General features: G+C 35.1%; 1 protein-coding gene across 2 annotated transcripts; it reads left to right on the forward strand.

Annotated features, from left to right (window-relative positions):
- On the forward strand, positions 1–22769 carry LOC135692289 (sorting nexin-29). 2 transcript variants are annotated; one of them, XM_065210393.2, is made up of 24 exons: positions 1–1316; positions 2360–2412; positions 3098–3196; positions 3784–3833; positions 4153–4242; positions 4471–4555; positions 4772–4842; positions 5214–5278; positions 6015–6099; positions 7606–8755; positions 9245–9433; positions 9961–10000; positions 10738–10771; positions 10882–10945; positions 11583–11809; positions 12267–12342; positions 12856–12892; positions 13387–13503; positions 14056–14187; positions 14565–14639; positions 15139–15204; positions 15500–15639; positions 16184–16269; positions 17645–22769. In XM_065210393.2, the coding sequence occupies exons 1-23, from the start codon at positions 1227–1229 to the stop codon at positions 16266–16268; spliced, it is 3120 nt and encodes a 1039-aa protein (XP_065066465.2). In that variant the 5' UTR covers positions 1–1226; the 3' UTR covers position 16269; positions 17645–22769. The 2 variants fall into 2 exon arrangements, with proteins under 2 accessions (XP_065066465.2, XP_065066464.2); XM_065210392.2 differs by having other exon boundaries at positions 3–1316; positions 16673–22767.
- Positions 22770–23035: the final 266 nt, after the last annotated feature.

The following is a 23035-nucleotide window of genomic DNA, read 5'->3' on the forward strand; positions in this document are numbered from 1 at the left end:
ATACCTTCTTTGAAAATTCTTTTTTAAAAAATTTTTTTAAGCTGGTAGTTGTTTTGGGGCACCAGGGCAAAAGCTTAGCTTCCTAACTTCAGTCAAAAAATTTATTATCAGAAACATTGCAAAATGGGTGCTTTTCTTAGATTCGTGAATTGTTTCATGCATTTGAAGGTGAAAAATTAGAAGTATTGGAGTTTTAAGTTTGATGCCTTATATTGTATCAAGATTCATTTGACAGTTTATTTTACTGGAAATGCTCATCGTAGCCTTTAGCAAGCTGTCTATTCCAGTACATAATGAAGGCAAAAGTGATATGTCTAAAACGCTTAGAAAAGTCTTTTCTGACGTCAGTAAGAGACATGATGTGCATAATGCCCCAACTTTTTTTAAATTACCTATATCTTATGAAATTTCCATTTTGAAACAGAGCCACATAGGCCAAATATCTATTTTTTTTTCCCTCCAACCTTGAAACCGTACCCGCATCTAGCCCTGGGTACCAGGGCCTGAAAGCCGACGATGCTGTATTATGGATCAATGTGATGGTGACTCGTACATATTTCTGAGAATAATGATAATATAGTTAGCAAATAAATTTAGTACCAGAATGAAAATATAATAGTTTGATTGTTAAAAACATGACGTTTCGAGCATGCACTCGTTTGACTTGATAACGATCCTAAAGTCCTAAATTCTTTGTGGTCAGAGATGTTTAAAGGCACTAGGTAACAATCGTATGATTGCTTAGTATATAAAACGTTAGCTTACTGGAGTTGCATATTTTCATCTTATGGTAAGATGAAAACTGCGATATTGTAAGGGTATTTATTATAGGAGGGATCAAAAGCATCTATAATGAGTGGAAGGTAAAAGAATATATATTGTTGTTTACTCACACGTGGAATGGGGAGGGAAACGATTTGAAAGCCGTCAAATTGGTGGTTTTTTCATTGAGCATGTCCCCAAGAGTGGTGAAATTAGGGAACGCAGATTCTTGCAACCTTTAATTAAAAATTATACAATGAAAAATAAGACACCAATTGGTGGTAATCATTACGCAAAACATCAATTTTTAATAAAGCTAATAAAATGCTGGTAGAAGAGCAAGGCGAGAGCTTGTAGGAAAGGAGGAAAGAGATGACACTGATCAGTTGTTTTTGGAGATTCCCCATAAACGGGCTGCGTGCCTGTGGAGGAGGATGTGAAAGTGGGTCCAGAAAACGACAAAGATGGCAGCTGGTGGAGAATCAGATCTTTTGAATGTTTTTGAATCCGATCGACAGAATTTGATGAAACATTTGCTGGATGCCGTGAAACAAGTAAGATAATTGAGTCTGGAATCTATGTTCATAGTAAAATTAACATATGCCAACCTGTAAATATTGGCGCATAGAAGTAAAGTTTTACTTAGGCCGATGAACGATTTATTTCCAGAAGGTGTAGCACAATATGAATCTGAAAAGTATAGTAGGTTATTAACATATCTGCTTGCTTGTACTCTATTCAAACGACGACATAATATTTTGCGCAGATAAAAACATCTGAGAAAGAGTCATTAGTATGTCTCACACAAATTTTCTTGGAATGCCTCTAAAATAACAAAAAGTATTGCTTAAATTAACTGTTGGTATTTGCCATTTTTAAGATGATTTTATATATCTCAAGTTTGGACTTTGATGAAAACCCTCATTCTGATACCATAAGAGTATCTGAGACTTGTCTGTGAGTTTCTGTGTAAACGTTCAAATCACTATTTAGTAATTCTTGAATTGAAAATTTGCATGATTTTTTTATTTGACTGCATATCAAATACGCATTTACAAAATCAGCTGATTTAGATACTGAAAAAGTTCCTCCTTAAAAAATTCCCCATCATACAATTCATATATTATCTTATCTTGTATGTTTTATATTTGCCGATGAGCACATCACTCCATGAAAATCTAATACCTTTAGCAAAAATCCTTTTGTTTTCAAGAAAAATCTTTAGAAATCTTATTTGTTTTAATAGAAAATTATATGCTGTTTGGAAAGAGTAATACACCCCTCAGTATCTGCTTTGTTTTTATTTTGTATTGTGTGTAATATTATTAAGAATAGTTAGTCTAATCAAGAAGTCTAATTAAGAATTTGTATTCAGTGGACTTTTGAAAATAAAACTGAGTCGGAAACATTTTAACTGTTCAACAAAGACTGAAGTTTTCCAAATAACTTGTGATTGCTTTGTTATTGAAAACTTTCAAATTTTAGTGAGACCTATTTTTGGTTGTCCTTGAACCTTGGCTCACTAAAAAACCAAAGTTTGCTAGTTTAATACTTTTTTCCTTTGTTGATTGCTACTTTTATTGTATCTTTGCAACAGTGTCAAGTTCAGTTTGGTGGCAAGAAAGAGTTAGCAACAGAAAAAGATAGTTGGTAAGCTAGATTCAAGATTCTGCTTGAAAACCCTATATGTTTGTTGTCAGGGGCATAGCTAGCAGGGTTAAAGTGGGTATGACACCCTCTTCTTCATGAGTGGGCCAGTAAATCTTCTGTTGGTGCACAAAATTCTTAGTTTGTCTGTGAATCCTCATCAATAGGTGCAGTAAAACTAAATTTTTCTTCATCTATGTCTTTGGCAAATTTTTACTATTGATGATCCTCCAGGCCCGTCATATGGAAGCTACCCCACTGAACACAGTCCGGTGATAAGTTATGTTTTTTGTATTTGGTATAGGATTACAAAAGATCTTGCAGGTCCCAACATATCCAAGACATGATTGTTTAACTGGGTCTTTAGTTTTCTGAAAACTTTTGCCCACTAGGGGTCCTCTCAATGATGGCAAGGGTTTAACTAGACCCATAGTGTTATCTTTTGCCATTTTTTAAAATAAGTAAGATGGTGGATTTCCTCCTGCCGAATTATTGCATAAAAATTATAACGCTTTATAATAAATTTAAACTTGAGCCTTATTTGTGATGTTTGGCAAGACATTGCTTTGAGATATTTTGGTAGTCTTAAGACATAAGCCAATTTTTTGTTTTAGTGAGACAAATCTAAGCAATGGGCATTCAATCTTTGCTGGTACCAAAGTTTTTCTTACTCTTTTGTTCTTTGTAGTGTACAGTGTCTTCTAGCTCAGTTTGAAAATGCATTTCTTCATGGCTTAAAAAGAGGAAAGGTTTGGGGTGCAATAAACTCCCTTTCGGAGCCTTTGAGGTAAGAATATTTAGGTAGATTAAACTTGTCTCATGATCTGTAAAGATTGTTCTATTATGTCACACAGTAGTTTGTAGCTCTGTACTCAAAACATTGTAGATCGAGTTTCTATACTAAATTAAAAAATACAAGGATAAAAACCTCTTTGCAGGTATATTGATCAGCATGGAGTGTTACACAGTTAATGTTTGTTTGTGGGTAATATTTTTATAGCTTCCAGAGCTGACTGATACCTTTTCTTGTAATTCCACTTTTTCCATTATTTTAAATTATTTCTCTTAAATAGTTGCAAAAACAACATCCTGATATAGGTGACCTTCTATACAAATTTTCTCAACTCACCTCTATGTCAGTTTTCAAGTTTGGGAAAGTTGGACTCAGATAAACTCTCCTGGCCCTTGCAGTTGATTTTATCTCATTTTAAGCATTTTAAAAAATATAAATTGAATGTTGGCCCAGTTCCAACAATCACAAGAGAGTGTTCCCATTAAAAATGGAAGACCAAGCAGACTGTTGCAGACGGTTGCTGACAATGTTACGATCTTATGGAAACCAGGCTTACTTCTTTCTGTGCTTTAATTTTTCAGGCATGTTCCTGGTATTAAAGTGTTATCAGGCATACCAGAGGCAGAGATTAGTAAGGATCCATTTTCTATGCTTCAAATTCCTAAAGAGAATCTCTATCATATATCTAGTAGAGAAAATGACAAAATTAAAATTTAAAAAGTTAAAAATGAAATTGGTGTCATGGAAAGTTGATAAGTAAAGGAAAACCTGATTTTACCTTGATTTTACATTGATATATGTCCAAAATCATAGAACTGTTGATAAAGTTGAATTTCATTATGAAAACTTACTTCCCTGCACTTTTCTCTCTTAATTTTATCAATTTCTCACCAAGATAAAAAGAAATATCATTTTAATTCATTTATTGTTTTGATTTTTTCAAAAACCAGCATTTTGGCCCTTTCTGAAAGAAAATATGCCTCCATCAGAAGTCCAAAGATACATGTCAATCAAAGAGATTACGACAGACTCAGGTCGATGTGAGTGTTATTATTCAAACGACTTATTGTAGCTTCAGTTTAACATTCTTGATAATTATTTTGCTGAGCGCATGAATGGCAGTCAATAAATAAGTTAAGTGTCATGAAACTCATTATTCAAAAGACAAGGACTATGAAATTATATTCTCGGAATACATTTGTTTCTCTTAGTGGTTTGTTAGAAGATCGCAAATCTTGTTTCTTTAAGATACCTCATAATTCTTCCAGGTCGATGCTGGTTACGTTCCTGTTTCAACGAAGCCTCTCTTGAACGCAGACTGATCGATCTACTTGCAAACAAGACTATCCTAAGGTATTCAGAAATACTTTAATAAAATAGTATTTCTTCATTTCTTTAATATAGATTTAATATTTAATCTAGTTTGTTTCTTCATACTGTTTATCGTTAGGAATGTTTTTATTGCTTGTAGAGCATAATGTGAAGTATATCCGTTTTTTAGATACTGATATGTTGCTTCTTCAAAAATTTTTAATGTATCTTTAATCATTTATACTTGTTTCTTTCCAGACAATTCTATGAAGAGTGGGCCTTATTTCTGGACGAAGAAAGGTCAAGCACGTTGCCAGTTATGGCACGAGGTAATTAAAGCTCTAGATTGCGTTGGTGTGTAAGGTTCTTGTCTGAAGAAACGTAACTAAATTTTGGTATATTTAATTTATTACATGACATCATCCTTTTCAGTTTTTCTTTTTTATGATTTATTCTGACATCATTGATTTTTGTGTCTGTGAAAACTAGATCTAAAAGGTTAGAAAATGAAGTGTTGTTTGATGAAAACAAGATTTGGTGAATTGCTAATCTTTGTAAAATTAGATATGGAATATATTTGTTACTAAAAATCTAGATGCTCTTTGTACTAACACACTAGATATGCTCATGTAATGGCAGTAGCCTGAGCAAAATATCTGCAACGAACTGTTAGCCTATTGAATTTGTGTTCTCTTCGCAGGTCTTGGTTTCATATTGTTTGCTATAAATATCGAGAATGGCCAGTTGAATGCTTCTTTAAAACAGGTATGACAAACTGGTCTCATAGGGAATGCTTTGTGTCATCGGCGCAGGCTTTTAGTGTCGAGTGCTAGGGGGGATTATGATACAGCTGTGATGCTTTGTACCTTGGTGCTGAAGCAATGTTACGAGCTGATTGTAAAACCTAAAGGGAGATTCTGCAAAGGGAAGTGCCTTTGATTTAAGAAGTTCCAGTATCGGCTTTAAGGACGAGGAAAGATTGACAATAAGATTCCAGAAAAAGGCTTATAAAAGAACGTTGACGCTGGTTGATCTTGAAAATGTAGTTATCAAAAACGTGGTGGAAATATTCTACTGATAATTGAGTTATCCTGTTTTGACTAAACGTTTACAGATGCCAAAGTAAAAACTCCTCTAATAGACATAACTGCAACTGTTTCTAGAAAAAAAGTCTGGAATAGAAGCATAAGTGATGAGATATCAAGCCTTTTGGATAAACCACGAGGCAAATCATTCCATGTAAACCTTTGGTGTAGTCCTATTATTTTAAATCGCGAAATCCCTGGTAGTCTTTTTGTTTTAATGGGAATCTCGTACATTATAACGTGCTATTTGTAAGAGTGATTGCCCCTCAGGGTAAACCTTGCGTTATCTTCTCTTCGTCATTATTTATTTTCTGCATTTCAATGCAACCTGTAAAAAACAGTGCTAACCCTTCTCATCTGTTTTGTTCCACTGAGTTTTTGTAAAGCTTGTTTTGTATTGGTGTTGTTTTTTGTAGCCATCATTTCCAAGAACAAACATGGCTTTGGCCCCTGTGCAAACAAAGTCGAAGCATGATCCCTTATCCGTGACAGTCGAAAAAGGTCTGTTGCAGCTATTGTTCGTCTCTTTTTATCTCTTACCAGAAGTCAGAGAAACTATTTAATCAAGGTTTTTGCTGTACAGAGTTTTTTGCTACCAATGTGAGATTGTACGAATTAAGAGAAACGGATGTTTGGAAATTTCGTCAAAGCAGCATTTTTTCCATAAACACGGGCCAGACTATATTAATTAATCGTAACAATGCTCAACTTTCATGTATAAAGTCGCACTTGTATTGTATTAATTTGAGTTTATTATTCATTCGACAAACAACAGACGTAACTACATTGATTACTTTCAATAGTGACATATCTCAATATGTTCGAATAGCGCAAGGAGCTTGGTATCCTTATTAAGGGCTTATGCAGGTGTTTAGAGAATTTATGGTGGCGACAGTAACTTCCTTTGGAGGGGGTGATGCTCTCAGGAATCACGTCTTTGTCATCTCTTGTTCTTAAACACTATAGTACTGGTAATTGCTACTTAAAAGCCTTGAGTCCCTAATATAAATATAGACAATACCCTGACAATTGGACACGCAGAAAATCGCTTTTCGTTTCTCTTCAAGCCATTAAGATTGTTTTGAACTGACAAATTTTCAGCTGATAACTGCTATGTGTCGGTTGACTGAATACATTGACCTGGCCTTTCGTTGGCCTTTTAAGTACTCATCTTCACCTTGAGGAGAACAGTTTAGACGGTAGCAGGTCAGAAAACCATTTTCAAGAGGAGGCTGGTCATGTGATTTATCATAATGTTGATTAAAATGCAATCGGGTTTCCAAAAGTACGCATTGAGTTTTTAGTAACTTTTCGTTAGCCTGTATCTGTTTCCTTATTCTAAGAGACTGCTTTGCAGCGGGACCAGAAAATGCCTTGAAGTAGTCAAATTAAACATCAATGTGTGAGATTTGAAATCAAATGACATGAAAACTAGGCCTCATATAAAAAAGTCTATTTTGAGGGCTATCCAAGAGGCATCTCTTCTACCGCCATGTGTCGTCGCTGACCCCCCTTTTATATTCCTAGTAAGCTTATAACAGCGAATACACTGTTTATCACTATATGTATTGCATTTTTAGCCACAATTTATGTTCTTCTGTTTTGCTTTGTGACATTCCCTGTTTCATCTTTTTATTTTACTCCATATTCAGATTTCCTTTTCTCTTTAGTCAGCCGACAATGACAATTTTTCTTCTAAGCTCTTTTTTAACATTTTTTTTTCTAAAAGTTTATCTCATATTTTTGACTCTAAAATTCAGAAAAAAGAATTAAAGCTGAATTGTTTTCTAGTTCAGCTTTCATATCTGTATTTACTTTATATCTTTCGTTAAAGCCCAATGATTTGATTTTAATTGTGTATAAATTCTTTTGTTCAATAAAAATTTATGCAGATTTCTCATGAAGTGTAGGAATGATGTATATTAGTAAACTCATCTCATGACTACTTATATCGATACTTTCACAGAATGACCAAAGTTTAAAACATGTAATATTCGCTTATTGTAGACCATAGCATTGTCAACAAGAAGAAACGGAAGAAAAAAGTAAAACAAGCGACGATTGAGGAAATAGAAGTGCCAGAGGATGAGCCTCCTAGTGATCAAGGCAAGAAAACAATTGAACAGCCTTTCAGCTGCAGGGACGAAGAGCAGATTAACTCAAGTAATATTTTATCCACGCAAAGGGATGAATTACGAGATAGCGGTAAAGCCTTCTCCTGTACTGGGTCTATTGAAGGAGACAGAAATAATGTTAAAGCTCACAGAAGAGCAACAAGTTTGGAGAGTTCAGAAATAATTAGACATAAAAGGGATTTGTATGGATACGATCCCCAGGTTCCTAACGATTTTGAAGTGCCAACCTTTGGAATCAACCAAAAACAGTCGACTTCCGCTGAGAATGTTGGAGCTACTAGGAATGCGAGTAAGCGAGTGCAAAACAGTGTGACTGGGCCGTTGGGAGTAAACCCTGATTACACAAATATCCTGTCGAAGTTAGTAAATCTTAGCACAAGTTTTAAAACTTCGATAACATCTGGATTTGGTCAGAATAGTAATGTTAATAAGGAAGATGAAATTGTCTCTGAAAAATATCAAATTGATGTTAATGATGAAAATGAGGACGTTGATAGTCTCTTTGAAGACGAAGAAGATATTTTTACAGCAAGAACGAAATTGGAAATGCGCGAAGAATCACGGGAAGAGTCGCCTGTCAAATCCTGCCCTGACGTCACTGAACCTGTCATGTCTCTCAATCACAATCCTTCTACAGATGTTTGTAGAAATGACATTCGAAGAAACTCAAGTGAATTATTAGATGATGTTTTAGCAAAGGGGCAACCTATATCCTCCCGTAAGAATACTGTGGAGGAAAAGAATATTGTAGTTACTAGTACCCCACCGCCAACCCCTGCGGGCTCCTTTATTTCACAAATCAAAGTTGATAACATCTCATCTGTTGGACTGGAAGAGAGGCTGAAAGAGATTCAACATCAGAGTAAGCCTCAAAACGAGACAAACAATGTAAGGATCGAGGTCGATGACATGCAGAATTATGCAAGCGAAAACAATGCAGAGAAAAAAGGAGGTGGTGCTGTAAGAGAGGAATCGAGTAAGATTGATGAAGATAAAGCCGACAGTGCGTCGGTCAGCTCAAGGTAAGTTTTCAGTCGTATTTCTTTAAAGAATACCTTGTTTGGATCAGTTTAATTAACCTGTAATCGTTATTTTGCTTTGAGATTTGTATAATGCTGTTATTCGATATCGTTGTTTGAAAACTACCATTTAGTTTGTACCAGTGATGTGAAAGCATTTACATTCAAACACGCTAATGTGGAAAGTGCACTGATTTGATGTACACAAAGGATAAGGCTCTGTTTATCATAAGCTCAGCTCAAATTTCCCATATTGTCTAATGTTGTCAGCAAATATGAGATTTGCAAAGCCGGTTAAGCTGAAAGACTTGCAAAAAGAACAATATTGTATTTTGGCTAGTCACTCAATTTTGAAAGGTGCTGAAGAAAAATAATGATTTATTTCGATCATTACGGAAAATCATTACTTAAACTTTGTGTACATCGATTACTGTCATTGGCTCGTTTTCCCTTTCATACAACGATTTATAATGTGATTGTCTTGTTTTGCAGTAACACCGGGTCTGTGTATGATGACTTCGATGTAATGCAACCGGTCGGATTCGAAAGTGAAAAATTTGAGGGGATGGTCTTAACGTACGACCGACAGTCTTCGCAAGCTACAAATGACATGTTGCAGTTGCTAAGGGCATCAGCTGACGTAGAATTGACTGAAGACAAAAATGCTGATAAAACTGAACGGTATGTAAAGATTTTATATTTTGAAAAACAAATTTTTCCAATAATGGCGAAATATAACCATGAAACTATGCTTATCGAGAAATTTCCCGGTCTTTCCTTTGTGACAAGACCTTTTGATGACTATGTCTGCAATTACAGAGAGAAGGCGACTCGAATCGAAAGTTTGATTTTAGCAGGGACTCGAATCCCAGACATTTTGATTTTGTGCAATAAAGTGGTGAACGGTTTCAAATTTCTTTTTATGTAAACTATACTGTATTCTAGAAAACTACAACTGAAGCCCCCTATAACTTGAACTTTCAAAAACTCACGCATTTGTCGCATTACCCTCCCTAGAACCTCCCTCATTGCGTTCAAGCCCCCGCTCGTTTGAACATTCGTTTTATCAAACCCTTGGAATTCTTCCCTCGGAGGTTCGATTTCACAGATTATGCTGTATTTTTGTAGACTTATTACAAGAAATGTGATATTATTCTTGTACTGCCAATGGCTATTTATCTATTGCTGCCTATCTTTTGATGTTTCAGGCTTGGAAATATTGTTAGACCCTATTTAAATGAAAAATCGGTAAGTAATGATTTTCCGTTTTATTGGGAATGAATTTTGAACGGAAACATATCTGCACAGTAGCAACACTACTTCAGCTGCACATTCATCCTGAATGATAAGTATGTCAGTGTAATTTTTAATGAGAATTGCATGGCAGTGTGATCTAATGTGCTGATTGGAGCCCAGCGGTATAAAATTATGCAATAAGCAGCTAAGGAAGGGTAGAGCTGTTGTTAAACCAAGAATTTCATTGCAAATCCAAATTGTAGTAAATACAAGGTTAAAATGATCATTTTGGATTGCGAAAATGCACGCTTTTTCCTTTAAAATCTTCCCTGCATATGACCCTTTTTGAAAATACAACCAAAAACGTACATGTTGATCAGTAGATAAAATGGCTCTAAGTTTGCAAGATTACATGGTATTTTGGGTTCTTCTTGGCCCTTATGCCAATAGCTCCTCGCAGGGAAGTATCGGAGTGTTGTAAAGTGCTAAAACTAGACATAAAGAGCCATAACTGTTCGTATGAATAGAATATATGTAATATTTTTTTATTGAATAGACTTACTTCGAATCATAGATATAAGTTACCTCCTGTAAGGAAGAGGTTTCCTTCTGATTCATCCTCAAGGCATTGGAATATCAGGATTTGTCCGCTTGCTCGATCCATAAAATATCTACCGTTAAATTGTACCTTTCTACATTAGATTAAATGATCACCGGTTTTAGAAACCTAATTTTTCTGTTTATTTCAGCACAATTCAACCGATTGCAGTGATTTGAGCACGGGTAAGTCATTCAAACTTTAAACTTTATAGACTTGTCTCAGTGGGATATAATTTGAGAATAACGTCTCTGATCCAAAACCGTGTCGCTTATTTTTGCTTAATTTTTTCTAGCCGAACTGAAGCAAGCTATATTATCGACAGCGAAACGGAAGGATGAAGTCGAAGAAAGAAACAGGTAATCATTTGATGACGTTTTGCTTATTTTTTCATAAAGTTCAACTATTTTGCTCGCACAGGAAAATTATAGGATTTATTGCAAGTAGTTCCAATTCGTGCTTGTTTGTTTAGCTATTATTTTTAGTTAAATTGAATGTCATTAAAAGAAGATTGATTGTCTTGTTGTCTTGCAGTTGTTTGGTACTTAAAAAAGCTGCAGGGGCTACCCCAGAAATTTTTTCCCCACTTTCCGAAAGTCAGACAATGCTCGTAAAAATTATATTTGCTCATCATGTTCCAGGTTTCTTGCATTTCAGTGCTGGCAAAAATGGCAATTTCCTTTTAATGACAAAAACACAGAGGAGAGAACAGTTGACCTTAAACAAGTAAAAGTCTTGGAAGCAATTAAAGAGAAAAGTTGATCGAAGAGACTTTATGTGAAAGTCTCTAGCACAAGTTAAATTTTTCAATAAAGGCATTTGTTTGGCTGGAAAGTCTTTTTTTTGGTTGCAATGCACATTCTCTTTGCAATAGTTTTGAAACATTATGAAACAACAAGGCCCCAAACTGTTGCTTTATCCACAGCTTTTTGACATTGTTTCTGACCCTTTCAGCCCGGTTGATTTTGTTGACTTTAGTTTCCAATCTTTTATTAGAGTTTTAAAGTTAGCTTTGGATGAAGAAAGGGAGTCAACGATGTCCCTAAGTAGCGAGAATGAGACTCTTAAAAAGAGGCTAGAGGGGCAACAAGAAACCAATGAGAGGCAAATAGCTGAGGTTACAAGGGAAAATGAAGTGCTGAGGAATCAACTGAAGAAGTATGTGGCTGCCGTACAGTTGCTTAAGAGAGAGAATAAGAGCTTGTCGAAGGAGACTAAGCAAGGTATTTTCAACAGCGAAATTTTATCGACATTTTAGTTGACAAAAAGCTATAATATCATTTACAACTTATTTGGTAAGTGGCTTTGCTTAAAGCAGCCTTTCTTGTGAATTTGCCTAAGGGAAAACGTACTGTATCATTCAGGCATTGTTAAGAACCATCTTGGCGTAAATGCACAGCTGAAAATAGAAATGTAATTAGCATTGCTTTATAAATTATGATTGATCTTCATCGACCATGGTTACATCAGGGGCTTCTCGTTTAGCGCTAAAGTGGAGAAGCAATAAAGAAGTAAGAGTTCTATTATTAATTGCTAACAGTTTTTTTCTTATTGAAAGTGCAGGGGTCATGGCCCCGTTACCTCGTTTGAGCATCCCTTGTACACTGTATAACAACTGCACACTGTATAACATTTACTCAGGTTTCTGATTATATCAAACCTTTATATTTTCGCTCGCAGCTATCAGTACTTTGAGAGGCTATGACGAAGATTCGGAGGTGGTTTTACCCCCTCAGCCAAAGGAAAGAACTGACAGGTAAACTGAGCTTGGAATGATATGTTTCATTCTGCAATTTTGATATAGTTGACGTGATAGGTTTCTCTCAACAATAAAGGAACAATAAATAACTCAGTTTATTTAATTTTCTTGATGCTATAGCTATACCCTGAACTGGTTCGGCAGAACATGTCTGTTACTAGGAAGAAACTCTTCATTTCTCAAGCTTGTCAATTTAAGCATCTAAATTACTACATTGTTTGATCAATTTTCAAACTTATTCAGGCACAAAATTGGCAGCAAATCTTTTAGTTAATATCTCACCTTGCCATTTACCAAGTCTCAAGTCAGTCTTGGGACATGGGCTTTGTACCTCCCTGCGTAGAAGCCCCCAAAAATGAGCTTAATTTGGTTATAATTTCAGCTTGTAGTTTTGCAAGCTTACAAGCATCTCTAAACAAGGTTTTATCATGCAAATGCAGATAAGATGTTTTAATTGCCCAAGGTTTTATATTGTTGTTAATGTATATAATTTTATTCTTTATCACTTAGTGAATTGGATAGTATATATGAAGAAAAGCTAATTCAGGTACGCCAACCACCCATTCAGTTTTGTAAAATCACATCTCTCTTGCTCTCCACTAATTCGCCCCTAACTTCATTGTACAGCTTTGTAATGATGTAAAAAATGTATTGTAGATTTTATAATGACGACATTATGTTTGAAATTTGCCTCTAAAAATCGTGGCGAATAAAACTTTTCACCCCCAGTGGCTGATCACGTTCATATCCCTTTACCATATTTGACTTTTGTCACAAAATCGATAAAATCATGGAAACCTCCCAGTAGACTTTGATCCGGTCATTAATCCAAGCCCGAAATCAAGAACTTTGTAGATAGTAATTTTTTTCCAATTTAGGCCATAAGTTTAGTTGGTATCTTTACCTAGGCAATTGCAGATGTCGACCTTTGAATGATTTAGTCAAACCCAAACACATTTAATGCTATCGAATTAGTTCTTCACACAACGGTTTGTGTCTAAACAACCCAGCTCCGAAAATTCGTACTTTGTTTTATGTTAGATGGCGCAACTTCATGGTGAACTAATGGAATTTCATGAAAGTCTTCAAAGGGATCTAGTAAGAAAACAAAATGTTATAGCTTCAATGAAGAGTGAACTTGTCAGCCTACGAGGACCAGTGAGTTAGTTATCTTTTTGTAAAGTAAATGAATGATATTGAAATGAAGAAGCAAATTTAAATTAGATAAGAGGAAGTGAAAGAAAAGAAACTACGGGTATGTTTGTAGTATGGATAACAATAAGTCATTGAGTAAAGGCTAAGAGCAGGGACGGTATTACATTAAGTAAAAGAGGGAAGTTGACCATGCCTATGGAACAGAACAGTAGCGATCTCCTTCACTTGAGCTCAAGTACACCAACTAATTCCTTGGCAGAGAGAAAGGAAGGGTATCTAAGCTGTCAATGGGGAAGGCTCTTAAACACACATGTAGAAGTACACTGTCATGAAATAGTCATGAAAAAATTATAACTGTGATTTGAAATTTTTACCAGTGACTATTGGAGGTTCCTATTTATAATTCAAATGCTTACTTAAGTCTAATTACCGCTTTCATCCAGCTCTGGAAGCAAATGAGTTGAATTTTGGATAGTGATGGATCTTTAAAGGGTCTGTCCATAGTGATGGCAGCGTAATTATTATTGGTATACATTTGCTACTTTGTATTTGCAGCTGCCCGAAAGCGTGGAAGATTCTAATCAAAGTGACGTCACAGAATCTCATCAGACTAGACAATTGATAAACATTTGGATACCATCTGTTTTCATCAAAGGAAAGGGGTCAGATGCTCACCATTTGTATCAGGTACGATTTTAAATAGTCTAGTCTTTATTGTTCTCACGAATAAACATTGGGAAGCAGTTAAACAGTTTTTTCAAGAGGTACACAGGCTTAGGACTCGCCTTTATAGGGGGAACCTTCACAGCCTTGTTTTGAATTAAAGATTACTAAAACTAGTTCGTGAATAATAATTTTATGGTCTGATATTCTCAAATCGTTTACTTTTTATGGGGAAAACAGATACAACTTAAGTAAAGACAATTGTCTAATTGGTGTAACTGGTTATAATTAATAATGAAAGGAAGTATGTCAATTTTTTCTATTTGTTTCTCTCTATTATTGCATGGTGATCTCTGTAGAATATAACCAGTTATGAATGACCATTAAACCCCTTCATGTAGATATACATTCGCATTGGAGACGAAGAATGGAATATCTATCGCAGATACTCACAGTTTCATAAAACACACATGACAGTAAGTTTTTCTCTGACTTTGTGTAAAGGCGTAAACATATTTGAAATATTGTTAAAAGGTTCTCTTCCTTTTGGCAGAATCTGATCCTCACGAGAAAAGTTATGTTTAGAAACCAACCAGATAATAAACTTTCTTTCGGGTAGGGGAGAGTCTCTTACCAAAAACATAGTTTTTTGTCTAGAATAAAGATTTATCAATCTATCAAAAGATTTCTCAATCTATCAAAAGATTTCTCAATCTCTCAATCTCTCATAAGATTTCTCAATCTCTCATAAGATTTCTCAATCTGTCAAAACATTCATCAATCTGTCAAAGCATTTCTCATTATGTCAAAGATTTCTCTATCTATCCCTTGGTTGGACTTGACACAAGCCGTCTGTATGGAAAAACATGTAGAATATTACATTGCAGAGGCTTTGTCAAAATTTAGTGAGATCAAATTGAAAAAATTTATGAAACATTCCTCTCTTTAAAGCCTTTTATGTTGTTAATTTTTCAGACCTGCAAAAGTTATCCAGAATTGGATAAAGTCAGTTTTCCACCGAAGAAAATAATTGGGAAAAAGGTTTCTTACATTTTTTTCTGCATTTGTCAGGAATAATACCTTATATTCAACAATTATTTTTGTTTGCTTATGTTTGTCCCATTATCAATTAAGTCTCAAACGCATAGAATCACTCATGAAATCTCATACATTTATTAGTTACATCTCATGGTTAACATCTTCCGCATATTTATTCTAATTTACTTTTGCAATTCATTGCTGTCGTTGAAAAGGACATGTTTCTATTTCTTTCTGTTTTATAATAAAAGCGGTGATTTATTGTGAATTTACTAATTGTGAAATATGTTTGTTGTAGGACCTTAAGTTTGTTGAAGGCAGACGAAAAAAATTACAAGATTACATTCGGAAACTTATAAATATTATCCTTGCGAAAAATGTATCCCTTGCCGATTATCCTAGCAAAGAGAATCTTGAAAAGTCATTACCATTTTTTTCGTAAGTATCTTTCACTACCAGGTGTAGTATTTAATTTTCATTCCAGCGTCACAGTTGAGTAAGAACTAAGGGGGTGATTGGTCAAATTCTCGTTTGTGCCATTGTTAACTGGCCTCGGGTTTATGCAGATTTTTGTAATCGATTCGAGGTCATATCTTTACCATCACAATATTGATTTTGTACTAAAACATTATAAGAAAGACCGGTACAGACATCGAGTTTATCCATTTGCTAGTGAAAAATAATGGCAGTCAATTTAGGATTTGGGTTTGGTGCAGCATTTAAAAAGCTCTTTTTGATTTACAAGTTATGTTCAGTTATAACCTTGCTTGTACTGAATTGACCTTCAGCTAATGTATGCTTGTAATTGAAAATGGTTCTGAAATATTTAGATGCTGTTTATTGCAATAGTTCTGGCACGAACTATGAATAAATTATTCAAAATATTATTGTATCCCTTTTTTGATATACGACTAGCATTTATGTTTTAAGTAACTTTTTCAGGCCATAGACAAGAAAATACTATACGATTTTATCTTTTCAGTGAAGAATTTAACAATGATGCAAAGAAAACGAAAGAGAAGTCGAAAAAGAAACAAGCCAAACCCGCAGTTTATACAGGCCTATGAGGTAAAACCATTTGCTGGTCGTATGATTTCAACGATTCCTTCGTCATAAGAAAAACAGTTTTCAGTGCGAGGAAAGACTAGCCCAATTAGATACTCGAACTGGTAAATGTTCGGACGGGCTGCCCACCGAAATACCACGTACCCACTGGTTTTTATTGTTTGTTGCACTGTTTGTTGCAAATTACAGAATAAAACAATTGATTGCTTCATTATCTTGGTGTTAAGTATCATTTATTTTACACCATTTTTAATCAGATTTTTCGTAAGATATTATCTTCTTACTTATATTTGATTCTCAATGATGTGTTTATCGAAAGATGAGCTCATTGAATCGTTTTGATATTGTTAAGATATAATCAATTCTTTCCTGCTTCTTTGAATTGACAAAAGCATTTTTCTTGCAGGTTTCTTCGTTAGAGGGGCCCTATATCTTGTTTATAAAGATTTCGGGAAATGAAATTTTTATCGTAATTTTAAAATGCTTGTCGTATATGGGAGATCTTCTCAGCAACTTGTACAATGTGCCAGAGTCCGTACCTCACATCTGCAACCATAGACGATTTAAATGGTTCTTTGTCGAAAATTCACTTTTTTAAATAGCAGTCATTCTAAATACGAAAGGTGTTGCTTTCAACTATGTGATCACTAGAGAGAAAGTTACGATGACAATTTAGTTTTTTCGCGATAATCTGTCAATATATGCGTAGATAATATACATATATCAATGACGTGGTTTTAACGGTTCTAGTACAGTGAAATCTCCATCGAATTAGCACCTGTGGAGGAGAAGAGGGGGAAGGGATGTTTGTTGTCTTGAGGTTATAAGGCCTGACCAAAGGAAAGAATTCGCTTGTCTTTTGTTGAGATGTGTCTGTTATTTTGAGGTGTTTGGAGATGTCCATCGAATGAGGCTTCACTGTACCCTGTTATTAGACTCAAGGCATCATCGCGCGTGTATTACCTTTAGGAAATACAAATGTCACGAAAACGTAGATAGAATTCCGATGGTGTGCTTTTTGTTTACTAGATACGAATGTTAGTTTAAAAATTCTTTTTCTCGTTAGGTTGATTTGAATAATTCTTTTGCGGTACAAATTTTAACAATGGCTTTGAAAAATGTTTGCTTTTTCAAAGCCATTTTGAATTGATGTATTACATCTTCTTTATCTAATTTTATTATTTTAAAGGGTTTACTTTGTCATAATTTTAAGTTTCAGCTAGAAGCAACCGAGGATCACGATTTACTTAAACCCCTTAGCAGATATATTACAAATAATCAGACAATTTTAATGCTTAGTTTTTTCTAAATTCAAAATAATTAAATTCTTAATATTGTTTTTGTTTTTTCTGACAACAAATTTATTTTTACATTTTAGCGATATCAGACCTTTTGTGATTGTCAAGCCGAAAACCTACTCCAGAATATGATTCGCGGATTGGGTAAAATTTCGTGTTGCGCAAGCATTATGGACACAAAAGTGGTCACATGACTAGATTTTTTTGACCCGCGAAGGATCGAAACCGATCGAAGAAGTTATGTCACTTTTTGCGAACCGTTCCGGTACAGTAGTTTTCTACAGTAGTAAGGCAAGGTCCCATGGAGATATCCACCATAATCATTCTAGCACGATACGACCCGCAGATTGAACAGGGCGGATCAGACCAACTAGATCCGATGCAGGATTCCGGAGTGGGTTTTCGGCTTTATGCCAACTGAATTCATTTGAATTTTTAAACTAATTGACAATTTATTAAGTGAGATGTACTGAAAATTTACCATGTTTCACTCCATTGTAAGAAAGAACAAACTCCCTTTGCTGTTTGTGTAGAATTATACCTTAGGATATCATCGGAAACAGATTCGTCGCAGGGCTTGCGCCATAGATCCTAAACTGTTGGGGTAGCAACTATCAATGTAAAGAAAGTTTCCTCTTACCCCCTCTAGCCCCAATTATGGCAAACATTTTGATGGTGCTGTTTTACTTGTGTGCTTTGGTTCAATGTATTTGCTGTAATATAAAGGTTTATCTGTATTTGTAATTTAGGCTGATTTTATTATAATATTGAGCGAAAAAGTGGGGAGGTCGTGGCCCCGTGGCTCCCTGATCCCCATAACCCCCCATTTGTCGCGGACCCTGCGTCGTAATTCAATAAGTCCGATGATTTATAACTCATTTAAAAATGCGGGGCTTCAGAGCATTTCCTATAAGTGCTATCAATTTTTATCGCATATCAGAATTTTTCTGGTCTGATAAGATCGGACATGTGCTAGTTTGACTCTCACCTCCCCATGTAACGCTTTCTTTGGCAAAGATTCACTTAGAACCTTATAAATGTGTGAAAGGATTCAGGGTCTTCGATGATACCAAAATATTTTAAGCCCACACGTAATTGCTGTACCACATGGGCAAGAATTCTTCTAGACACGTCGAGATTCTAATGCTATTTCAACGATTGTAAAATCTGTAAATAGGTAGTATTGTGTATAATCAAATTTTAATGATCAATTTTTTAGATTGGTGGATAAAGAAATGTTGATTGTGACAACGTGTTGTTTGTCATAGGATATCAAGGGTTTGAAAGCCCGAATCTTCCTTTCTTTTGACAGAAACGCAAATTTCAGGTAGATATTGGAAGAGTTAGATAGATACGGTATAAGGAACACAGTTAAGATTGGTTGCAATCTTACTTAGATCAAAGCAAACAATTTTGCTCAGTTAACGGTCAGCGATCAATGACAAGCGAGGTAGGGAAGGGAATGGTATACCTCAGGGCTCCTGCTTAGGCCCTCTCCTTTTTATCGCATATATGAATGACCTTGAAAATTGTTCAAATATTCACAGACTTGTATCTATGCAGATGAAACATATGTCACAATCGTATCGAATGATATTAAGAAGCTGGTCTTCGAGGCGCAACCGGAATTGATCATCCGCTCTTTAAGACCACTAATAGTGGATGAGAATCAATAAGTCCGAACCCTGCAGATATGGAGGATATGACAATAGTCCATTCTAGTAAAGTGATTCAATGGCATTGATATTTTGGCATATGTACCACACACATTCGAAGAAGAACTCCCGAGTAATTTTGGATTTCCTCTGGATTTGTGGCAATGCTTCCTTTTGCAATATTGTTTTGTGCACTATAGAGATTGGTTTGATCTGCTATCAAACTGATTATATCATCATCAAAAAATTTTTGAAATACTCCAGTGGAGTCTGAACTTCATTTACTTCAGGTGCGATCTGCACAGTATGTTCTGTGTTTATTGATAAGTGTTGATTGTTGGTGTATCTGTATGACCTTTCATTCCTTTTATTCTTAGAGGTTTCAATTTATTGCCTTTACCTCCTTGTACAGACTCAATTTAAGAATTCTCACTGCTTTCCTTATCATCATCTTGATTATCACTATCCCCAAAATCAATCACTGAATGATTTGTGGTATCGCTAAATATTCTGCTAGACTTTTCATCAATATATTTGATGCTGGTGGCCATTTGTAAATCCTATAAAAAGGGATAAAAAATTGGAAGTACATCTAAAATTTCGTAGAAAAGACAAGATTTTCCCCGAAACATATCAACAAAAAGGAAGTGTAGTTCCCCTGAAGGTCTAGGCTAATAGTTTTGAATTTTATGAAAATAGAATGAATTTTTGGCAATAATATTTGCATGAAATCTCTTTGAAATGTCTATCTCTTTGAAAAAACAACTTTTGGTCGAAAAGCGGTTTAGTTGGAAGCTGCAAGTGAACAGCTGATTAGCGGGTGGGCCTATCAACTGTTGTTGCTGCCAGAACCTTATGCGACCGGAAGGACAAATGTGAAAATGTGCGAACAAAACTAAACAAGCTATCAAATATCATTGCATGATACCCTTAGCTTGTAAAAATATGTTTCCCCTCTAAGATAATGCTTATCTTCTTCCCTTCTTAAATTAACAGAAATGTCACTCCAAGCTCAATGCAATCGCCATCACATAACATCATCTGGGAATTTTTCTGTTGTTGCAGCTGTTCAAATTGAGTCATGAGAGGAAAGTACAACAACTGAACAACATATTACGTCATTTACCATTGATTCTAAGGGATCTCCAAAGAAAATAAAGGGCAAATGTTCTGCTGGGCCACATGGCCCTTCCGGGCGTGCCATAAAAGCAAAATTTCTAGATGTCGATAAGCATCTAAAGTGGGATGAGCAATACAAAGATGTAACAAGATAATTTTGCGGAGGGCTTGTGTCATCAAAGAAATATGGAACAATACAATTCCCAAAAAATGCTTTGTAGAGTCTTCTACGCTACTGTCAAAAGTGACCAAAATACTTTTCGTCCGACGCTCCTCAAGTCGGATAATGTAGCTTTTATAGGGTTTACCTGCCAGGAATCACTACTATGATGTAAATAGTTAAGATCTATTTACTTGGCAAATTCTATATCAAAGTCAGAGGACTGTATAATTTCTAATTAAATTGCAAGATAAAGTATAAACATCGGCGAATATAATGACATAAACAACCACGAATTATTAATCAGAGAGAATAATTAACGTCCAGAGAGAAGAAATAACGTAAGAATTTTAACGAAGTCACCTCGGTCCAATAAGGTCTTGATTTAGTACTATTCTAAATATTGTTCTTTATGTGAATCGTTCTATCGATCTTCTTTCCTCTTGATTGGCATTCGGATCTGTCGAGAGAGAAATAGAGAGAGAGGTAGATAGGAAAGAGCGCTCACAATTTCTTACAGCTTTTTCTCATACAGATAATGGGGAAAAGAGTTTTGACTGCTTTGCTTTTGAATCTTAAAGCGACGTTCAAATTGATTTTAGTTTACTCCTGACTATTATTCCCTTTAAATAAAGCCAAAGGAGCACTTGAATAGCAGACAGGTTCGTCATGTGAAACAAAGCCTCTTGAAGAACAGCATTTTAGATAATAATTGATTGTTTAAATTAAACTGATATTTTAATGGTTTATTAAGATTGAATTATAATTAAGGTTTCATCGTGTAGAAAAAACTGTTATTATTTTTATTGTTCGATCCGCCAAATCCACCGTCCCTAAATTCTGCCCTGTAGGCAATGATATGTAGCAACAAAATGTGATATAAGCTTGGTGGCCTTTTGTGGACAGACCAGATACATAGGAAATCTTCAGGATTTGAAAGCAAAGCCCTCAAGCAATAAAGTTAACGAATAACACGTCTTTGTTGTAATGTGATGTGCGGTTAGATATGTTCTCTTCATGGACAATTAAATGTGTAACTGAAGAGATGAGGAGTTTGAGAAATTTTTAAGTGAGACAAATACAAAGTCTCCATTCATTGCAAAATGATACTTGTCATCAGTAATTACAAGCTTATCTATGGTTTTTGTTGAAGGTGATTTTCAGAAAAATGTCTTTAAAAACCAGTAATCTCATTTCAAATGTATTGCTAAGAAATGTCAACTTGTGATTAAGAAACTTTGTTATCAAAGCACGGTGATATAAATTCTAGGTAAAATAAACGCAAAATACATAGTTCTCGTGATTTAAAATGACATTTGGAAGGGAACTCGTCTAGTAATATCAGTTCAAAGCATCAGCAAACTTTGATATTTAATGGGAGGTGTTAAAATATGCTAAAATCGATGAAAGCTGGTCCAAAGTTTAGTTTTGCTTCACAGGGAAATGATAGCCACGTTAGAGTCCTGTTAGCTCATTATGCTTCCTCCAATTCTAAAAGATATCTATCGGATGCAAATCCTATGCAAGGATGTCTAAAACCAAGCAACTACACTCTGCTTTTATAAGAACAATGTTATAAGAACATGAGCCTCAAATTTGGTCAAAAGTTACAACAAATTAAGAACAAGCTAAGGCTGAGCTATTGCAAAATGTAATTTTTAATAATTTTTCATCTCCAAAACCAGGAGTATAGTTGTATATTATACAGGAGCGTAGGGATATTTTCAGATTATAATACCGAATACACATCGAGGAAAACTTAGGATATAAAAGACCCAGGTGATACCCATTGATAGAAATATATTGAAAGCTGAAACAAATTCATTCTCTCTTCTGAGAGTAATTACTATAAAAATTGCTTGCAATTTCTCTTTTTATTTACAACTTTGTTCTTCCTTGTTGGCAAAATGATTCATCGCATCTACACCCACCAATTCCACAATTTTTCCTTAGGCAAATTTAAATGGTCTTTAAAGTGTCCCGCATTGTACTATAAAATTTCAAAAACAGGAAATATTGGTGGAATTTACTTAAAAATTATGGCACAAAAATATCAATCAGATTCTTATACATGACAGATTAATTTCGAATTCTAGCTCGTTTAAGTTCGTAATCTCCGTCCACAGATCCTCTCAACGGTCATTATCCCAGAAGCAAGGAAATGATCACTAACTGTGGCTTAGCCTTAAGAGGCTGTCCTTAAACAACCAATTGGATGCTTATCGTCGTATCCAGGTTGATCCTGTTTAAACGTAACACTTTAGGATATTAATGTGCCTTCAATCTCCCGCAAAGCCACTCAGTAGAGGTTCGAAACGTAATATTCCAGGGAAAATTTTCATAACAGTTGTAGTTTTGAATAGTATGTAACACTAGCCTTCATTACGTCATAAAGTGTATATATAATTAGCTTTGTCCGGGTCCGCAAATCCGTGGGGACTCAGCTATTGGATAGCTCTGGGTATAATGCCGTCTGCTGGAGCACTAGAGACACCCCAAGAGCTTCCCTGACATTTTTTAGAAAATTAACCTTAGGT

The sequence above is a fragment of the Rhopilema esculentum genome, chromosome 13 (assembly GCF_057945365.1).
Source record: "Rhopilema esculentum isolate cy_ngs chromosome 13, ASM5794536v1, whole genome shotgun sequence".
Lineage (NCBI taxonomy): Eukaryota > Metazoa > Cnidaria > Scyphozoa > Rhizostomeae > Rhizostomatidae > Rhopilema > Rhopilema esculentum.

Coding starts and splice junctions, on each gene's coding strand:
- LOC135692289 (XM_065210393.2), top strand. CDS start 1,227: ATGGCAGCTGGTGGAGAATCAGATCTTTTGAATGTTTTTGAATCCGAT. Junction 10,001..10,737: donor CCTATTTAAATGAAAAATCG/GTAAGTAATGAT, acceptor TGTTTATTTCAG/CACAATTCAACCGATTGCAG. Junction 12,893..13,386: donor ATGAAGAAAAGCTAATTCAG/GTACGCCAACCA, acceptor GTTTTATGTTAG/ATGGCGCAACTTCATGGTGA.